Below are 22299 nucleotides of genomic sequence, written 5' to 3' on the forward strand. Positions count from 1 at the left end.
ACCAGCTTAAATGAAGCTCTGGTGAATTTCACAGCAACCCACTGTACCCCTAATTGAACAAAGAAAAGAGACAACTTCTCTGTGATGGTGCTCAAGGTAAAACATTGTATTTTAATGTGGCACAAACCATGGTTTCACCAGAGTCAAATCAGTCTGGTCTTTAACCTATAACAACCTAAATGTGTTTTCAGTATGCGGCCATGGCATAAATTCTAATAGACCAGGTACAATTGTTTTTGCTGTATCTTCTTTAGCATATTGAAGTCATTAAACACCATCGGACACCAGTAACTAGTTCCAAAGCAGAAATGGCATGAACTGGAAGTTTATCTGTACCAGTGGTCTATGAAGCCTATTCAGGGGGTCCGCGACTGCTTAAAAATTAAATAATATTAACAAATTAATAAAGTGTATATAAATAAAGAAGGGAAATGTAAAATTGAAATTTTTTGAACATTCTGTAAATGGGGGGGGGATTTGTAATTGGAGGCTAAAAGTTCAGTTATATTAGAAATGCTTAAATTTAAATATTAAGGGCCCGATTTAGATCTCGGCAGACAGGTTACTCCTTCAAAACTTTGACAGATATCCCGTTAGCTGAAATATAAATCCCATAAGATATAATAAGATTTATATTTTGGCAAATGGGATATCCGTCATTGTAGTGACGGAGTAACCCGTCTGCCGAGATCTAAATTAGGCCCTAAGTAGTATCCTAAGATTGATTCGTGGGAGCAGGGCAAGTGCATCAAACAGAATATATAGTATGGATGATGAGTGGCCTTAATTAAATTTAGAAAAGCTCCACCCTTGCCATTAACATTAAAATTGTATCTGTTTTAAAATGTGTATTTGAATTAAATAAAATATTTAACTTGTGTATTTGTTTGTTAAATGCTTGTTTCTATACTTTTTGCTTATTGTTTTGTAGTTCAACTCAATGAAAATGTTTAGGCCAGGATCCCCTGCCTCCAGTAATAACCAGTGGGGGGTCTGCGAAATCCAATCTAGAATAAGTGGGGCTCCAGGGTTCCAGTAAAGATTATGTGGGGGTCCACAGAAGTAAAAAGGTTAAGAACCACTGATCTATGCAATCTGAAGGCATCTACCTCATGTACAAATCATTTTCAACTGGTCAATGTGAATTTCCATGAGAGATCAAAGTTAGCCAGGTTTCATAATCCAAGGATTTGCATATAGGCCTGAAAAGAGAAGGTGAATTATACCATGTCTTTTGTAGCACCTCATGCAAAGACCTTTCACAGCTTCGCCAGATATTTTATGTGTTAAACTAATTTCTAAAGTTCCATAAGAAAGTTTGTTGCACAGAAAGATTTGTATACCTATTGAGCCATTCTACATACTCCAAGAGGAGCAGATATCTGCTAAGAGACAAGTCACACTCACACCTCTCCATATTCACTTTATTTTTTTAAATGAGGACAGCACTCCAGACCTGTCTCACACAAGATCTGATCTTGGCACTCAAGGGCTGATGTATCTGTAGCATCTTCAAGCATCAAATACAAAGAGGATATCAAACATGTTTTGAGTCATGGTAAGAGATTTTACTACAGTTGGGCAATTAAGGTAAGTCAGCGTCAATACTAAGCATTATTGATGTCAATTGCTGATTAACAATAACAATGACTGCAATCTATCCAGACAGTACAGTTAAAATGGGTTATATTGCTGGTGACTGTAAAAGTTGCATTACATCTTGCAATTTTAATTTAAAAGTAATACTTAATTTGGAGGGGAATCTAACAGTGTAATTCCCAACATCAGACTGTATCTAAGGTGGATCACCTTTGGTATTTAACACTTCCTCCAGAAATCAGAGGATTTCCCATTAGCACCTAACTCTAAATCAGGCCCTGTGTTATTAACCCATGAAATCCCAACAGCAGAGATGGATACATTTAGTAGTGATGTTCTGATGTAGGGGATTTTACTGCTAATCAGTGTTTAAGATCTGCAGGTGGATGTTGGCTGTCAAGTATAGCAACATTGGCGATTATGATCTTCAACACAGAGTAACCCATACTAAAATCTAGGCTTGCTTGACGTCGACACATATGATACATTGTGGTGAGGATTCTCAAAGCCAGTTCTTAAGCCGTAGGGTAACTTTGATCTGTCGTTGGAAGTTGCGTTAAGTGGTTCATGGGAACGGAGGAGCTTCTTGAGCTGTCCTATGACCTCATGCTCCGGCACAGCCAGCGTGTTAATGTTGAATCCCATCATCCTAGTAATGGTGTCTTTAAAGTCAACAAGCTGTGGTTTGAAAGGAGAAAAAAATAACAATTATTCCTCTATCCAGAGTGTTTTAACACCTGAGCAACCTCATCACATCCAGTCCTTTTGTCATTAGACCATTCCCATTAGAGAAACCTTTCCACACCAAGCTGCCATTAGATGAAATACGCACGAATGCGCTCATGCCCAGTTTTCACAGGTATTGACAATATCTTATAATTAAATACCAGTTAATAATACAGTCCTGTCATCTTTCTGAAGAGATTTAAGACTATTCTTCTCAAAGACAGTTCGCAACTTTCTATGGGACAAAAAAAAAGTATTTTGGGGGATTTTTTTTAATAGTCTCTTACAACTCAAGGACCCGCCATGTTAGCAAAATTACAACTAATGGGCGCCTCAATCACCAAAACCATTCAATCAGCCCCGCTAGAGTTGCTAAAAAAGCTCCTAATGACTCACTTTAATAGAGAAGTGACTCACCTGCTTTTCTCTCCTCGCCACTTCCTCGAGAGCTCTCTTTGCAGTGTGCAGCTCATTAGTGAGCGCTTCCAACATGTGCTGAGCCCTCGCCTTTTCTCCCCTCGTCTCCAGCTCGCTGTAGTCCAACTCGGTTTTCAAGCTGACCACTTTTTTAGCAGCTTTCTCTTTAATTCTTTCAAGTTTCTCCAAAGAAGTGTTTAGCCCGTCGATAATTTTGTTCTGTTCGGTAGTTTTGTTCTGAGGGGGAGAAATACCATTACCAATGATGTAAGGGTGGGTGGGCAGGTGTGGTTAACATCTAAGCCAAAAACAACACACGAGATAATATCCTAACCAAGAGCCTACACCTTGTATAACAACCAGAAAGGCGCTTTACCATCCATATAGCTGTAAATGAAAAGGTTTATGAATGGGTTGCATTGTTGGATAATGGCTTAATTAAAAAACAAAATGACTTGAGGAACAATTAACCCTGAAGTATACTAAACGGATTTTGCAACTATATTTTTGGGGGAAGACAGCCATAGTTTAAGCCTGCGTGCTTCCAAAGCTCTTTCTCTTTACCATAAGATACTGATGTAAACATGGAGGAGGCCCACGTGGTCCTTCCGCTCTTTAAAATAAGGAAAACTTCACACCTGAGCTAGTCTAGTGCTTTGAAAAAGGTAAATATTGTGGTCTCTGCTAGGAAAAAGCTGGAAGGAATACCATGCATGGGAAGTAAACTTTTAACTCTTATGTAATTGGAAAAAACAGCTTAGCATTAAATTGCTGGTGGTTGCAAATGCATTATTACTGCGTACGTATGGTTATTGCATTATCTCCGGCACTTCACGGACAAAACAAAATGCTGCCCGAAAATATTGAAATTACTACACAAAATAAAATCCGCCCTGAGCTAGTTTAAAATTAAGTAAAACCCATAGGCAACAGCCGCAGTGTGAAATACGGTTTATGTGTGTTCATTAAATCCTTTGCTTAGAATGTACCTGTGGTTCACGATCAACGTAGCTGAATTACGGCAAAGAAGACAGAAGTAAGTAAAATAACATTCTCAGGGGAGAACAGTGGGCCTGATGTATCAAGCGATTTTATGGTCGCGAAGGTCAAATTTGTTCCATTGGGACGGCAAAATGGCTTTTTTGAATGTGCCAAAATCATATTGCGAGTCAGTAAGGTTGCCGAATAGGAATTAGGGTTTTAGAATAAATACAGAGTCGTTATTTGGAAGGGGCGTGTAAAAAAAGCGACGCTTCCAAATACAGATTATTTGCCTCATTTATTAATGTTTTACGGCCAAAATCTGATCGTACAACATACATTTCAAAAGTGGTAGAAAGCACTGGATCCCCAGGGGTCTCATTCCTCTTTACGAATGTCAACAAAATAATTTTTTAAGAGCATGCCTGCTTGTAAAAAGTGTTTATAAAAGTATTAATTTTTTTTTTTAAATGCATCCCACTCTATTAGGAAAAAGGGCTGCATTTAAAAAAAAAAAAAATGCATTATTTAGAAGCAGTCGCGGACATGGCAGTCTGCTAACCCCAAAATGTCTCCATGCCTGTAACTTTAACCAATCTTAGAAGGTCTCAATTTGCTACCCACCTCATGCATACTAATAAGCTGGGTTGAATTACGGTCCATTACAAATCAGTATTTTGAGAACCAAACTATTAAACCAAAGGTTGGTTCCCATGCATTCTGTAGAATTGGGTGTGCGAATTGCACCCGCTTCTACCAAACGCTTTTTAATAGATTTCTATCTAGAAATTTACAAACTATTTGATACAATTTACGATTTGGGAATCTCAATACATTAGGCCCCATGTAGCAGCCCTAAATATTTCCCAATCCAGTTGCAACTGCTGAGTGAAAATTATGACTCATCCAACCGCATCCTTATGATACAGTGGCGTTTCACCAATGTTGTCATACCACTTCTTTCCAACTCACTCAATTGTTTCACTCAAATTGTATAACCCCCATCAAACCTCTATTAAACCTTTGAGAAGTCCTGTTTCCTTCAGGGCGATACAAAGACGACGAAGTATGTTTAGTTTCACTTACAGGTGTATTAGATACTCCATCATATTTTCAGAGTTTTGTTGAACCTCCACTGTTATTCAAAGGACATTTTGTGACCGCAGCACTGCTGAAAATTTCCCAATTTTATTTATTATACTTCAGGTGCAGCCAGTACGGGTAAGATCAATGGGGCGGGGGAGGAGCAGGTCGGTGGGAGGGGGGAAGTCAACAGAGGACAGGATAGGTAAAATTAAATAAAAAAATTGCTAAAACCACTTACCTTGCACTTTCCGCATCACCCACTCGGCAATGCGGTCAGCTCAAGATAAGTGTTTTTATTAATTTTTTTATTTAATTTTACCTATCCCGTCGTCTGTCGACTTCCCCCCACCGCCCGCACCACCCTACTGCTCTTTCCTGTGCCGGCCACGCCTGTTTCACTTTCGGTGATAACATACTTTAGCACAGGCTACGTACTGATTATACTGAACCTTTCTGCACGGCCCGGTTTGTTTCGTAGTTGTGACTTTGGACGTGGGGACTCGATGGAATGCTTAACACTGCTAATAATGGACTGCATCTGTTACTACATGGCCCTTCCTGGAACAGGCATTGTCGGCGCTCATTAACAGCTTAATTATTCCTGCTTTCGGATTTCCAACATATTGCATGCTGGGGGTTGTGGTCTGTCATTTGATCACAGCTGCCCGGTGTTAAGCAGGAACAGCTGAGCTCCCACTACTGAGAGTGCCGCTTAAAGAGCACAGGAGGGAAAAGGTTCAGACCAGTGGTACGCGGCATCTGAAGAAGGCAGGAGTTGCCGAAATGCATCATACCAAGCCACAATCAGTGAATAAAGGTTCCCATTTGAAATTCCTGTTGTGTCCTTGGGTTGCTTTTTCACAGAGTGGTCGTTTCGTCATTTATATATATATACATTTACATATATATATATATATATATATATATATATATATATATATATATATATATATATATATATATATATATATATATATATATATATATATATATTATCTACTGGCGGTCGCCAGTAGATAGTTATAGTTAGGACCGTATTTCCATAGGAAATCCGCAACATTCTATTTGGAATAACTTTGGCGCCGGTTGACGAATCCTCGCAAAACTTTCAAAATAGGTGGGGCGCTCCGCTCCGCTCCTACCCTGAAAGTCTCGGGGCGATTCGTCAAGCGGGGGCCGAGAAAAAAGGGGGGTCCCAAAACGCATTTTCCCCATGCATTTTTCCATAGGACCTTTAGTCGAAGGTACAGCCCGAACGGCTGAACAGAATTACTTGAAATTTGGCAGAGAGGTAGTCCTCAGGTCAGGGAAGTGCCTTTTGCAGGTCTGGTGTCAATCTGTTCAGTAGTTCCTGAGAAAATCAAAAGTAAAATCATATACATATGTGGGCGGAGCCTAACCACACATCTCATCCTGAGATCTGATTGGCTGTCAGCACTTCACCCAAGAAGTGTTGGCAGCCATCTTGGGACCAATATACATGATAGCACCTCATTAAAAAACATTGCAGTTAATAGAAGGTTTTAAGACTTTAGTTACATTATAAATCATTTGTTGATGGTACCATACTCATTTTAGGAATTGTGGTATGTTCTAAGGTGATTTCACCATGTGAAAAAGCCTTCTGCTGGGATATCATGATTGAGAGAAAAATATTTTCTCATGCTTTTCCCACAGAGGTTTGGAAGGTGATCTATAAGCTAAACTGAGAGCTTATTTTCTGTAAATTCACATTATCTTTCTCAGTCATGTGAGAATGAAGTCTGACATTCTCAGTAAAACATGTACATCCAACAAGGGCAGAGACTGTCAGTTGATTCCTTTGTGTTCTACTGCAGCTTCCCAGAGTGTTCCAAAGAACAACTAGAGCGCTAACAGTCCTACTTATGATAAACGCATGGCACACCTGAAGCCATCTTGCTTGGATTAAAGTGGTAACTCTTAAAACATTTAATTTAAAAAGGAACAAAATGAGGGGGTTCATTTTTCCATAAAAAGTATGATTAGTGCTGCAGAAAGAAAAATGAGGGAGCATTTTGAGTGACTTCTCAAATCCTCTTCTATTTCATGAAAAAATTCTGACATGCAGACTGAAACATGCACTTTCAATACCAGCAGCAGTTTTCCCTGGTGAGCAGTAGCTTTACTACAGTGATCTAATGAGCAAAAAGAGTGCTAACATTCTGAATTTATGGCAAATGTGTGACATATCTGAATGCCTTCTTGATGGAATCAAAGTAAAAAACTGAAAGTTTTTCTTACTGAGGAGACTGCAGTAAATGAGGAAATTAGGAAAGTCTCCCAAGATGGCCACCAGAGACAAAAGAGCCCAAATATCACCCAGATGTAGCCCAAGTATAGCCCAATGACAGAATGTCACAGAGTGTTCTTAAAAACAACTAGAGCGCTTACTGTCTTCATTATGACAAAAGTATGGCACACCTGAAGCAATCTTGATTGGAATAAACTGGTAACACTTAAAACATTTAATTTAAAAAGGAACACAATGAGGGGGTTCATTTTGCCATAGAAATTATGATTAATGCTGAAGAAAGAAAATGAGGGCACATTTTGAGTGACTTCTCAAATCCTCTTCTATTTCATTAAAAAATTCTGACATGCAGACTGAAACATGCACTTTTAATACCAGGAGCAGACTTCCATGGTGAACAGTGGTTTTACTACAGTGATCTAATGAGCAACTAGAGTGCTAACATTCAGAATTTAAGGCAAATGTGTGACATATCTGAATACCTTCATGATGGAATCAAAGTAAAAAACTGAAAGCATTTCCTACTGAGGAGACTGCAGTACATGAGGAAATTAGGAAACTTCATAACAAATAAATCTCCCAAAATGGCCACCGGAGACAAAAGAGCCCAAATGTAGCCCAAAATCACCCAGATGTAGCCCAAATATAGCCCAATGACAGAAGTGTGCAAAACACTTATTATTTTGTGTTTTTGCAGTGTTATATAGTGCAGACTTGTCAGGTATTGGAGTGCTTTACATGAGCATTGGTTACATCACACAAGAACAAATTCATTTTGGTTGTAGACATGGGGAGACTAAGTGATTTGACCAGAATCACAGAATGTCGAGCTGAAGCAGAAACTCCAACCTGGTTCCCCAGTTGCAAAGTCTGCAGTTCTGGAAGTAACACCACATCCTCTCCCCTAAGTGCAACATTTAATCAAGTGGTCAACTGGATAAAAAAATATAAAGATAACAAATCATTTAAAAGTGCTTTGTCACTATTTGAAAACTCAGAAAATATGTCCTTATTTTAGTCTTTTAGAGCACTAACCATAATTTTGATGCCAATAAGACCCTCTCATATATGTAATTTCTAAAGGAAATGCTCTAGGTATTACAGTTTTGATTACATCAAGATGACGTCAGGCGTTCCACACTTTTGTAATAAATATAGAATGTTAGCAATCTAGTTGTTCATTAGGATACTGTTGAGAGGCAGAGGCCAGGGGCACGGACTCTGAAAATTGAAGGCAGGTAGGAGGGTGCAAAGGCAACAATTTAACCACACTGAGCAAGCAGGAAGGGCCGTGGCAGCACAACAGACTATGGAGGGCAGTGGAAAGGGGGGCAGGGGCAACAAACCAACAATACAGGACTTGCAAGAGAGGCTGCGGCAATGTAATAGACCATTGTGGGCAGAAGGAAGAGGCAATGGTAGTACAACCATACATGCCAACAGACCCGATTCAGCCAGGAAACGTCCAATGTTTTTAAGCTCAAATGGGCTTTATTTGATCTGTCTTCTGTCTACAATCTCCTCTTTTTCAATGTAACTCAAAGGGGAAAATCAATACCCCAGTTTTTTTCCAAAATCTCCCTCTTACCAAGTTCAAAATGTTCGCAAGTATGGTACATTGGATCATGGAAGTAAATGGGGTAGGGACATGGACTTGGATAACAGAGGACAGGAGGGACATGGAGAGGTGCACCAAACTGACCCTTCAGGGCAGGCATCAGGGTTTGCAGCAGCACAATACACCACACAGGGCATGCGGGACGGGAGTGCAGCACAACAATCCATAGAAAGCAAGAGGGAGGGGACAGGACCATGCACATGGACAACAGAGAACAGAGGGACAAGAGGCAATGGTAGCTAACTGACCATAATGGACAGACAGGAGAGAAAGCAGCAGCATAACAGACCATAAAGGGCAGGAGGGACGGATCAGGGGCATTACAATGGAACAGACAAGCCAGGAGGGAGGGAGTAGGGGTCTGCACATGTAAACAGAGGGCTGGAGGCAAGGGGGCAGGGCAGGAGCAGCAAGATAGCCATGGAGGTCAGGCAGGATGGGCACTAGAAGCAAGACACACCATGAAGAGAAACAATGAGACTGTGATGGCATACACACAGACCATGGAGGGAAGATGGGAAGGGGTCAGGGGCAGCTAACTGACCACACAGGGAAGGTGGGAGGGGCCATGGCAGCACAGAAGACCATGCATGGCAAGTGGGAGGGTTAGTGGCAGCACAATGGCTATGATGGGCAAGAAGGAGGGTGCAGGGGCATGCACAAAGGACGATGGAGGATAGAAGGGAGGGGCAGGACCTGTGCACAGACAAGAAAGTTCAGGCGAAGGGGCCTCACAACAGACCGCACGGGGCAGGCAGGAGGAGCAGTTGCAGCACAACAGACCAGGGAGGGCAGAAGGGTGTGGCAGTACAATGGACCATGTAGGACAGGAGGAAGAGGATAGGGGCATGGCATGTGGACAGGCAGGGTGGAGGTGGCAGGGACAGGTTACAGTCATCTGACAATGCTAGGCAGGTGGGAGGGGAGTGGCAGCTCAACAGAACACTCAGAGTAGATAGGAGTGGCAGGTCCATGGAACATGGTGGGCAAAAAGGATGGAGCAGGGGCATGCACAAAGACATCAGAGGGCAGGGGGAAGGAGAATAGGGGCAGCAAGCTAAGCACAGAGTTTAAGCAGGAGGTCAATGATGGGGCATAGAATTGGGCAATGGAGGGCAGGAGGAGTGGACTGGTACATCATACTAAATTGAGGGCAGTGGCAGCACATCAGACCATGCATGGCAGGAGGGAGGAGGCTAGTCCATGGATTCACACAACAGAGGATAGGGAGGAGGGGGATGGGGCAGCAAGCTAACTGTTCAAAGAAGGCGGGTATTAGGAACTTTATTGTTTTTAAAACGTGTGTCTGTGCGAACTACTTAAAATATGAACAAGTATGTAGCATAATCTCACTTTTATTCAGGAAGAAGAGGACGTTTGTGACTGTGACTCCGGGCTCACTTGGCAGAAACACCCCCTGACCCTCCACCCCCTATCGCAAAATGTAATGCCCGTGAAAAGGGTAGGTGAACACAGTGTTATATAGAACATAGTCCTGAGAGCACGATTGAAAATGAAAACTAGATATAGTGTATGGTATAAACTATGCACCAAAAAGTGTGATATAAGATGAACCGGGTGTGAAATATAATATGCAATACATTGTGCGCAGTTACAGATTCATTGGAGAGCGCGAGATAGCACAGGCACTAGCGCGTGCTATGCGATATGCGCCTTGGAGTGTAATATGCACAGGGCAGTGTTGTGTAACCTAACTAGTCTCTAAAGTTGTAATATAAAATATGTGCTGGGGAGTGTAACGTTGCATATGCACTGTGACAAAGATATGGATCCCAGATTGTAATATGTATGGCATAGCACTGTGCGTTATAACATAGGCATCGAGGAAGGCACGTTAGATGGGGCAATATAACCCGTGCGAAGACAAGTGTGGCATGACATATTCACGGGGTGGTGTTACAGTGCACATGGGCTAGAGAGTGTCATAGCATATGCACTAGCTAGTGGAATACAACACAGAGGTGTGTGGCACTCAGCAGGCAATGGTGGGTGTAACACAGCATTGGGCTCTGCCAGGAGCGCGCTGTGACTCTCAAGTGATGTTCGTCCCCTTTCCAGAGAGTAAAATAAAAAGTATTACACATCCGGCAGTGGATGTGTGTTTTATTAACCGTGAGGGGGGTTTCTTGCATAGTTTTGGTCGAATTTTTATCGTATCCCCTTTGAATGGCTTGGTGTGCATGTGTATTAAATGTGCCCGTCAATAGCTACCCATGTTTGTATAAATAAACGACAAGGGTGTCTACCGGGATTAGGCACGGTAGGGCATCAGACATGTCAGAGCTTCACTAGTGGTGTAAATACATTCCACGTGTATTCATTGTATGCATAGTCGCCTTTTAATGAATATCACGCAAATCGTCATGGTGATAGTACGTTTGTCCAGCATGTCCTAGGTGTGTCTATAAATATATATTTTTTAAAAATAATAAAAAACAGTGGCCGGCCCTGGGGATTGGGGTCAAAAAAATATAATTAGGAGACAGGCCCTGGGGGATGGGGTCATCAGGGCCAATAAATTAGAATAAGAAGGGGAACCACACAGCCCCCCTTCTTAAAAAATTAAAATAATTAAAAGACTGGCATCGTGCCGGAGGCCACACCCCCTCCTTGCAGCACTCTGCAAACGCGCCCCCTGGCGAATTGTAAGTTGGGGAATTAATTCCTCTTCAATACTGAGGGTCCCTGAGGGCCAACTAGCCCAACAGGCATCTCAAGTATGCGCCAGGGAGCTGCGCTGCAGACACGCGTTCTGAGGCCAAGCCCCTTTTTACACCTCTCTGCAACGCAGCTCTGTGGCGCTTACTGGAGGCACCTAGTGGTCTAGTTTGACCCTAGGGACACTTAGGATTCAAGGGGACTTAATCTCTCAACTTAGAACAGACACAGGGCCCGTTTACACAGTGGTGAAGGGAGGGGACGGGGCCTGAGGTGACGTGTGCAAACACGCACTAGGGCTCGTTTTAAATTGGGGATATAATTTCCTTTCAATACTGAGGGCCCCTGGGGGCTAACTAGCCCACCAAGTGCTTCCAGTAAGCGCCACTGAGCTGCATTGCAGAGAGGTGGCCCAGGCCGTGCCACTTTTTACACCTCTCTGCAACGCAGCTCTGTGGCACTTACTGGAGGTACCTAGTGGGCTAGTTGGACCCGAGGGACCCTCAGGATTCAAATGAACTTAATCTCCCAAATAAAAACGGACACAGGGCGTGTTTACACAGTGGTGAAGGGAGGGGACGGGGCCTGAGTTAACGTGTGTAAAAATGCCCTGTGGCCTGTTTTAAGAGGTAGTTTTAATCCCTCTGCCCTATTATATACTAGGGGCTTACAGAGGAGGTCATGCTAATCACAGGGGGACCCCAACGCATAATGTTCCCTAGTGTATGTAGGTGTTTTCACTGTATTCTAAGTGTCTTTTAACATAGCACTGGCTCTAGGACTGGTTAGTCAGAGTCAGTTACCACCAGTTTCCGTCTGAAAAAGTTGAGGGTACAGGATGATTTTGCAACAAGGCTTCTTTCTGCTCTTCTTTTTGTTCTTTCTGCACGTTATCCTTCTTCCTGCACTTTTCTTCGTCTTTGAGGACTTCTGTTGCTTCTTTCTGCACTTCTTTTTTTTCTTTCTGTGCATTTTTCCTTCTTTCTTCACATGTCCTATCTCTGTAGGCATAGTTAGAAATTAGCATTTAAAAAACCTTTGAAATTCACAGAAAAAAACATTGGTTTCAGGCACGTTATAGTTAGGAATTAGCATTTAAAAAACCTCAGAAATTCACTGAAAAAAACATAGGTTTCAGGGGTGTTATAGTTAGCTGGACTTTTCACTTGTACAAAACCATTGAAATTCCCCCGTTAGAGTTAGTTCAGCTAACTATAACTCGCGCGCCCGCAATGCACTGCTGATGACGTCACATATTACAGCACTCATGACATGGTCAGTGACATCACTCATGACATCACTGATGACATCTCAAATGACATCACTGATGACATCATCCTTGTGATAGAGTGGCAGACCTCCTCTCACCCTAATATAACCTTTGATACACACATTAAAAAATAGAGTCTAAAATTTTCAAAAAATGGACATACCAATACCAGTTACAACAACCTCTTCAGTAATTCTAAGATCCACATCCACATCCACTCATTCACCAACAGTCCTATACAGTCACTCATACGTGTACTCACTCATCATATGTACTCATACACCTATACATCCTGTTAGACAATGCCACTCCTCCATAGAGTTACTCACACACATAGTCACTCATGCTAATAAAGAATCAAACATACATTTACTTGCATATGCAGTTATACACACACCACCACACTTACTTCTACGGAAACTTACACATACTTAGTCTTTTAAACAATCACTTATAGAAACACATACTTATTCATACGGGAACTCTTTCAATCTCTCACTCTCACATATACTCACTTATATACACTAATAGTCACATATACTAGTTTAAAACATATGTAGTTACTCATAAAGACACTATTGAGACAGTCATTCACTCACTGACACACCCATACACACACTCATCCACCCATACAGTCCTGCACACATGCTGTCTTCAACACATACAAACAGTGAGTCACTCATTCATGCACCTATGCACCACGTAATACCCCCCACCGAACCATGCAGACACTCAGACTGATACTCAAAAAACCAACTAATAACCTATATAGACACCCATGTAGCTACTCACCAACCCATGCAGCCACTTATACACAAAGTGAGAGACTGATACAGATTTTTACATATTTAAACATTACTCACTAAGCCATGTATTCACTATGATACACTTAATCAGTCAGTTACACAATCAATTTTTCAAAAACAAATCATCCATTTAGACACTTATATACCCATTTATTCTTCCATCGACCTTGAGATATACATATATAAAACATATTTAATTTTCAGAAAAACACACATTCACTGGATGATGTCATCAGTGATGTCATCAGTGATGTCATTTGAGATGTCATCAGTGATGTCATGAGTGATGTCACTGACCATGTCATGAGTGATGTAATATGTGACGTCATCAACAGTGCATTGCGGGCGCGCGAGTTATAGTTAGCTGAACTAACTCTAACGGGGGAATTTCAATGGTTTTGTACAAGTGAAAAGTCCAGCTAACTATAACAGCCCTGAAACCTATGGTTTTTTCAGTGAATTTCTGAGGTTTTTTAAATGCTAATTCCTAACTATAACGTGCCTGAAAACTATGTTTTTTTCTGTGAATATATATATACATACATACATATGTGTGTGTGTGTGTGTATATATATATATATGAGATATATATATATATATACACACACACACATAAATATATCATAGTTGAAGGTCACTTCGTGCTGTGACTTGTAAAACTAAGCAGAATTAGGGATTTATTTAGCTAGTAAAGAAAGCTGTGAACTAGGGTGTGAAGTGTGCATCAGATAAGTCTCAGAAAATATTGAGACCTTATTTAATAAAAAATTGTTCCCCAGCCATGCCATTTGGTGGCCCAAACCAGATTAGGTTGGGGTAGGTTCAGTATATAGTAGTAATGTTAGATTTAATCAGTAGTTAGCATGTGCTAAAGGATGCTATCACTGATAGTGAAATAACATTTATTTAGGCATTTTTAGCAGTGAAGCCGTCACAAAATGCCCTTTGAGGAACAGTGGAGGTTCAACAAAACTCAGAGCATATGATGGAGTATCTAATATGTATATATATATATATATATAAATATTACCCAGGGCGGTCGCTCCTGAGTGGTTATAGTTAGGACCATGTTCCATAGGAAATGCATTTTTAGTGCTGCTAATAACTTTGGCGCAGTTTGAAGTAAATCTAGTAAACTTTTGGTTGCCTAGTTTGCTCATGGAAAGTTTCTGGCCCCGGTGACCCACATTTCAGGACATTTAATGAATGGGGCACACAGCCCCGTCCCGAGAATGTTTTTGGCCTGGGGACCCTATACTTTGACCCCGGCCGTGTAGTTGAAGGGGAAGGAGGGCATGAGGCCCTCCTCCCCAGGCTGTTTTTGGCCTTTCAGACCCCATCCTCTGAGGCCCAGCCAGATAGTGAAGGTGAGGGGGGCATGCCGCCCCCCTCCCCGGGACGGTTTCGGGCACAGATCCCCCATCCCCTGTGGCCTGGCTATTTAGTAAAGGGGAGTGGGCCACACAGCCCCCCACTCTGAGACATTAATGGCTTGGGGCTAAGGCTATGTCCCAGTGGGTACACCCCAGGACAAAGCGGTTTCCCAGCCTGCACTGGTGCAGGCAGGGAAACCTGTAATTGCTCTTGCTTGGTAGGAGCAATTTTGAATAACCCGCCAAACAGGAGTAAACACCAAGTCCGCTCCCAGCAGGTGGGAGCTTGAAAAATGCTCCCGCCTGCAGGGAGCGTACTTGTCATCTGTTACCCTGCCCACAGTGAAACGGGAAGAGAAACAGATGAAATGATTGCTCCCTTCTGCAGTGAGCGGCATATTTAGCTTCTCCTTTCGGGCAGGAGCAATGCCTGCTCCTACTGGATCAGGACCTCTTGGGGTTCCCTAAGCTGAGACCAATGATAGTGATGTGGGGGCCCTGGATAGGCACAGGACCCCCACAAATTTGTTGGCTGGGCCCTGAGGGATGGGTTCCCGTGGCCCAAATTGACCCGGGACGGAGCCGTTTGCCCCTCTCCCCTGTGAATATGTGCTGGGTCCCTGAGGATGGGGTCCTCGGGGCCAAAATTGGCCGGGTGAGGAGGGCTATGTTCCCCTCTCCCAGCAAAAAAATGCACCAGGCCCCAGGGAATGGAGTCCCAAGGGCCAAAAGCAACCCTCAAAAAGTACACTGGGACCGAGGGATGGAGTCAACTGGTCCAAAAGCGGCCCAGGGAGGGGTGCTACGTGCCCCCTACCCTTAATTATAATTAGTGGCCTATTGAGGCTCAGGAAGGGGGCTGTGCAGTCCTCTCTTTATTTTTAATAACAGCCCTGGGGGGTGAGGTAACCAGGCCCTCACAAAGCTCATGGAGGTGGACTGAATGGACCAGTCCCCTTTAAATTTAATAGTGGCCCTGAGCAATGGGGACCCCAGGGCCTGAGGAGGAGGGGCACATGTCACCCTCCCCTTTAAAATGTATGTGGGGCTGGGAGATTGGATCCTTAGGTCTGATATAGGTTTGGGAATGGGGGCCACGTGGAAAGGCCCTGTGATCCCCAAGGCCAGGCCTTGTGGACAAATCCCAACCGCACACAGCCAAAGGCCGCGTGCGGTGTGAGATTGGTTGACTTTGGGGGAGTTGGCCAATGGCCAACCCCCCGCCATGCACAACCAAACACCCTCAAGAGAATGCGGTTAGTTGAATGTGGGGGAGGGTTGGCTGCAGGCCCTGCAGCACTGAGTAGGGTGGATTAATGTATGCTAACAAAACATTACTTTACGATTTAAAAAAACCTGGAAATTCACAGGAAAAACGGGGTTTGGATTAATGTATGGTAATTAAATAATATTCACCAAAAAGTTAAAGTAACATTATAGTCAGGTGAAGTGTTCAGTTTTAAACTTTAAAAACCACTGAAATTTGCCAATTATGCTTAGCTTTTTCTCAAGTAACTATAACTCATGCCCTAAGGGAAGTATGCCTTGCAACCTCGCCATGCACTCCTAATTATCCTTACATATTATATCACTCATGTCATCTTATTTGATATCATTCATAATATCACTGTGCATGGTCGGGGGGCTAGTTATAGATACCATAGGGCACGAGTTGTAATTACTTCAGATAACTCTAACTATAACTGGTGAATTTAACCAGTTATAGTGCCCTAAAGTAGCTATAACTAGCAACCCCGCAATGCACAGTCTTGTCATCAATGACATTTCAAATGTTGTAGTGATGTTATCAATCATGTCAGAGAGCATGTCATGAGTGATGAAAAATGGAGAGCAATTAGCCCTCATGGCGAGGGCGTGAGTTATAGTTACTTCATGATACAAGTTATAATTACTTGAGCTAACTATAACTAGTGAATTTTAATGATTTTGTTAATTTGAAACTGTATGTTTATCTGACATTCTCAACTAAGTTTAACCCCTTCGCTGCGGCGGGAATTCCGCCGCAGCGCTGGGGGGTGCGGGGGGGCAGCGCGGTGGCGCTGTGCTCATGACGGAGCCACTCCGTCATGAGCCACGGTTGAGCTGTGCTCATGACGGAGCGGTTCCGTCATGACTCCGCCCAGTTGCGTTGTCCCCCCGCACAGGCAGGGAAACAGCGCCGCGTGGGCGGAGCAGCCGCCAGCGGTCGTGGCATGACGGAACCGCTCCGTCATGAGCACACGGCAACCGTGGCTCATGACGGAGCGGTTCCGTCATGAGCGGGGAAGGGGTTAACATCCCTTTAACCTTTGTTTTTTTCAGTGAATTTCAGTTTTTGTTTTCAACGTAAAGTAATATTTTAATACCATCAGTAATGCCAACCGTATGTGTGGCCAGGGCCTGCGGCCAACTCCTCGCAGGCAAGCAAACCAAAGCTGCGCACAACTGAAGGATTGGGCGGGGGCTGGAGTTGAGTGCAGGGCCTGGCCAGCTGCACGGCCATGCACCCAAACTCTGTGAACGCCCTAGCCCCAGCTGCATGTGGCCTTTGGCCTGCGCCGCATGGTATTGAGTTTGCTTCTGGTCTAGGGAAGACCTGGCTTTGCAATTCGGGCTGGACTGTTCTGATGAAGAACAGGGTCAAGACTGATTTGCATATGGCTGGGTCTGAACTGGGGAGACGAAGTGAGATAAAGAACGATGATGGATTCAACACAGATCTGTGACTGGGGGTGAGTGTCTGAAAAAGTTTCAGCGCTCCGTCTATCATCTCTTTGTGTTTGCTTTGTTTGCCCTAAGTTGGCAGGGTATACCCAGACGTGGGTCCCTTGATCACTTTGCCACTGGATTCAAGCTAGCCTGGCTGATGAGGGGTGTTACCCCAAAACCATTCCCAGAATGCTTGCTTCTGGTCCAGCGAAGACTTGGCTTGGCACTTCGGGCAGGACTGTCCCCATGAGGAACAGGGTCAAGACTGATTTGCAAATGGCTGGGTCTGAACTGGGGTGGGAAAGTGAGCTAAAGAAAGAGGATGGATTCAACCCAGATCTGTGGCTGGGGGTGAGTGTCTTAAAGGTTTCAGCACTCTGTCCATCATCTCCTTTTGTTTCCATTGAGTGCAAGTCCTGGCTTGAGGTCATGCTAAAAGAAAGATTCAAAGGCATGTTTTTTTTAATAAAACCAACATCTCTCTGAGTCTTTCTTACAACATTTTCCAGCCCACAAAATGCAATCATAAAAACAACCACAAGAAGACCTTGCAGTCCAACAGAAGAGCACAGAGCTCCAGCTAGGAGTGTTTTTGAAAAAATATAACAAGTTCTCCTGAGGTCATGGATTTAATGACCCAGGAGAACTTACCATATGTATTTTTTTAACATTGCTAGGGGGGGTTGCTGCACTACCTGCAGCCCCCAACATTAAAAAAAGGCTTGGTGGTGCCCCTCCTGCTTCTAGGGACATCACCAAGCTGCAAAACAAAAATGTGTAAAGAACCTTTACAGTGCATTATCGGGTGCTTCTTCAAGGAGCAGTGAACAATAAATAAGCCTAATTTATTATTCACTTTTAAGAAAAAATATTTTTGAGGGTGTCCCAGTGCCCACCATTGACAGTCACATTTTAAATTTTGCTATGAGGCTGCGGTGAGAGCCCTAGGGCCCCTGCAGCCTTAGTCGGTTCCCAAGCCATCACCCATAATGGGTACCAGTGGGAGCCGTAATTTTTAATTAAGAAGGTTCGCCAGTGGGCATCCTTGACACCCACAGCTCAAATTTCCATGAAGGGGGTATGGAGGAGCCCCAGGGCCCCGGCCATCCCAGACGGAAGCCGTCCCTTAATTAAGATTTCTGATGGGTGCTTGGTTGCCTACCCGCAGCACCCACACACCTGGGACCATTGGGGGTCACAAGGGAAGCTTCAAGCCCTCCCAAGTCCAGCAGCTCCCCATCCAGCACCATACTGCTTACTGGTGGACCCGGCACCTTTATTTTGCTCCCACCTGGGCGAGAGACACATATTTTATTGATCCCACCGGGCAGGAGCAAACTTCTGTTTCCTGCCTGGGAGAGTGTAAACAGGATATTTCACCCCAGGTGATCCCTCTGGGACCCCCCCAACCAAACCTAGGAGGGCAAGGTTTCCCTACCCTGCCTCCGTATATCTTGATGTACACTTTTTTCTAGGACTCAGGACTGAGTCCCGAGTGTTAAGATGACTGCAGACACATCGTTGTTGATGTGGCAGCCAATCAGTCCACTTTATTCCTGAGGCCCTCAGGAAGCAAGGGAATGTCACCACCCACCAGCAGTGCACCGACATTTGCAGAGTGGTGGAGAAAAGGGGGCGTGGTCTCCGACCACCTCTCAGAAAATCTGCTGTGTGGGACCTTACTGGAGGTAACAGTAGGTCTTATTGGCCCCTCAGCAGCTAAGGGGCTTCATCCATCAACCAGTAGCGTGCCAGGAGGTGCATTTTCAGAGTGGTAGAGAAAGGGAGCGAGGACTCCAGTGAGTTATGCAGGTTTTTTTCATTTACTTTTTTTCAAATTTTTGGAAACGGCCCTATATGTGTATATATATATGTATATATATATATATATTACCTATAGTTAGGATATACATATACATATATATATATCCACATCGAAAGTTACCAACAACAGAAGGGCCCACACATATATATATATATCCCTCCCGGGCCGGATTCGGCCCCGGGGACCCGATCCCTTTTCTTTTTTTTATTATAAAAGGGAGGGGGGCTGAGCCCCCCTCCGGGCCATTCTTGTCCCAGGGGAACCTGGGGCCAGGCCTCTACTATGGGTGCCCAATCATATCTGTTGGCAGCCGTGGGGGGAGCCTCAAGGCCACTGCGGACCTTGCCATCTCCCCGCATCCTGAGGGAGCCGGCATTGCTTTTGGAGAGAGGGAGCTGCTGACATGCAGCTCCTTCTTTTCAAAGCAATTCTGCTCCGCTTTCAGGAAGTGAGAGCATTTTAAATGCTCTTGCTTGCTGAAACTGGAGCAGTGTTTGCTATGTGTGGAGGCTGCATGGCCCACCTACTTTCTTTATATATGTCCCGGGGAGGTGGTGGTCCCACAATATTTGTGATGAAAGTAGCCACATAATAATGGACCGCCAGTGGAATTTCCTATTTGAACCATGTATCAGAGGCACCATTGAATATTAATGACTCAATTGAACAACCTATTACTTTTTTTCAGGCCACACCAGCACTTGCAGCTGTGATAACTCTAAACCCAGCATGGATTTCCACTGGTTTTACTGACGATCTGGATCTTGAAACACTGCTTTACTCCTGGCGCAACAAATGATCACTTTGTGCTACTCTCCCAGATGAACTTCACTTGCCTACTGGGGTTTGAGAGCCAACTGCCCAACATATCACTGGGACCACTGAAGTATTCTGCATGCTTACCTGCAGTGGTTCCCAGAGGCCCTTGTAACTTGCTCTGCATGAAAGGGGCAGAAATCCAATGCATTTACCATTATAGGGGGCATTCCTGTCCTTTCCTAATGCTGGTACATTTTTGGCTGCCTAGCGCCAATGCAGGCACCCTTGCAAAGGGCCTGCACTGCAGGCAGGTTTTTTTTGTGCAAGAATTGGCATCTTCCTGCACAAAAAAAATTCCCAGAGGTATTTTCCTCTTTCCAAGTGTGCTGCAGAATGCAGCACACTTAGGAACAGGAAAAAACAAGGAGAAATAAAGATATTTCTCTTCATTGTGCCTCTGGTGGGGAGGCGTACAGTTTTGATGTATTCCCAGGTCTATACATTTTGATAATTCCGGGAAATGTGTCAGAATCCATGGGTGCAGTGTTTCCCAAACTGTGGTCTGCGGACCCCAAGGGGTCTGTGACACATTCCCAGGGGGTCCTCAGGCAGCAGTTTTAAAGCACTGAAAAGTTCCTTGTATAATTAGCAGTTTCAATGCAACAATAAAAGTGTCAAGGTAAGGCCAGTGAATAATGTACCTGCTGGAGAGAGATGAGAGTTTTGTCTAGTGACAGCTTCGACTTATCTAATATAGCACAGAGGGTCAATATGCCTACTGCAAAGAACGTGTACGATGCATTCTAAAAAACTGTATTTTATGTGCATAGGTCAGAGGGTTACTGCCAGACCAAACACTCTTGTAAATGCCTACCAGTATAAATGACATGTGGATCCTACACCTTGTAGTCCCCTTTGCCTTATGTAACATTTTCTATACACTGATTTACACGTACAATTCATTGTCTCTATATGAGTGTAATGTAAAGTGCTCTGACATCATACAATGGTATGAGAGATGCTATAAAACAAATTAAAATACATATGACAGAGGGGCTATGGAGAGATGAGAGACACTGTTGGAGGGTGATAATAATGGAATCATTGAAGAGCCCCAACAAAGATTGTCGCATCCTGGTGCATAGTAAGGTCATCATTTACTATTCTTTAAAAGCTAATATAATTCAATATATAATGTTAAATGTTTTGAAGCATGCAACATTGTTTCCTAAATTTTCTTGAGGGTAAGAGCCTCTCAAAGCCCCCTTTGTAGTGGTGAGGCTCGCTCACTGAACTTGGTGTGCACTGTATGGGGACTGGTCTGAAAGCATTTGCCAGGGTTGCTTTGGGTTTCCAGTCTGGCCCTGGCAGGAGCGAGAGCCTCGTACTGTGAAACAAAACCAACCATTTAAAAGTTAGTCAAGGAGATGCAGCACCAACCTTCCCATTAACATTTTTTGATTTTTGCAAATTCTTTCAATATAAAATACTAAAATCCTTAGTAATTTGAGTATGTGTTTTTTGTGCAGATGTGTGTTTATTTTTTTCGAATTACTGCTTTAATGTTTGAAATTTAAATCATACAAATTGCTTGGGGGTCCCTAGCTTCCAGTGGTGACCCAATGCATGAGTGGATGCGTGGGAACACCCAGTCTTCATCCATGGCACGCCTCTCTGCCGCAGTGTAACGCAAGGCAGCAATTTGTGCTCCATTGCTTTATTCTAGATTTATCAAGCCACTCAGGGCCATGCAAGGTGGCCTTGCGTGGCTTGATAAATCTCATTTAGGTCTTACGTCGCCCTTGCATCCCCTTATGTGGCGCCAGGGCGATGCAAAAACCTTGATAAATATGCCCCCTAGTACTGTGGGAACTCCAAGAGGAAAGAGCCACCAAAGGAGTGTCATTTTTGGTCCTCAGTGTGTTGAGTGTGCCTGCTTCATTCTTTTACCTGGCTGTTACATTCTTTTAAGCATTTACTATTGCAGAGCGAGAATTGTTACGAAAATAGAGAAGACAGGAATTTAGAACATTCAACATTTTGGCAGCTAGCACATCAAAAAACACTCGCTATGAGCTAAAACATTTTTAAGCTTTGTATTTCTGATTCACTGAAATGGTCTGACGAGTCTATCTGCAACTGGGCAGCACTTGTTGGATGAAACCTTTCAATTAGTCAG

The 22299-nt window shown here is 43.6% G+C and overlaps 1 protein-coding gene across 1 annotated transcript in view; it reads right to left on the reverse strand.

The window, feature by feature from the left end:
• Nucleotides 1-759: 759 nt before the first annotated feature.
• LOC146798874 (coiled-coil domain-containing protein 170-like) overlaps nt 760-22299 on the reverse strand; it is a 704654-nt gene continuing 683114 nt past the window's right edge. Inside the window, exons 12-13 of the mRNA XM_085626207.1 lie at nt 2743-2979; nt 760-2277 (exon numbers count right to left, since the gene is read on the reverse strand). Of these exons, the coding sequence (XP_085482333.1) occupies nt 2047-2277; nt 2743-2979 (468 nt within the window). The 3' untranslated portion in view covers nt 760-2046. The remainder of the gene's footprint in view (nt 2278-2742; nt 2980-22299) is intronic.

Source organism: Triturus cristatus, chromosome 9, assembly GCF_964204655.1.
Source record: "Triturus cristatus chromosome 9, aTriCri1.1, whole genome shotgun sequence".
In the NCBI taxonomy this organism is placed as follows: Eukaryota; Metazoa; Chordata; class Amphibia; order Caudata; family Salamandridae; genus Triturus; species Triturus cristatus.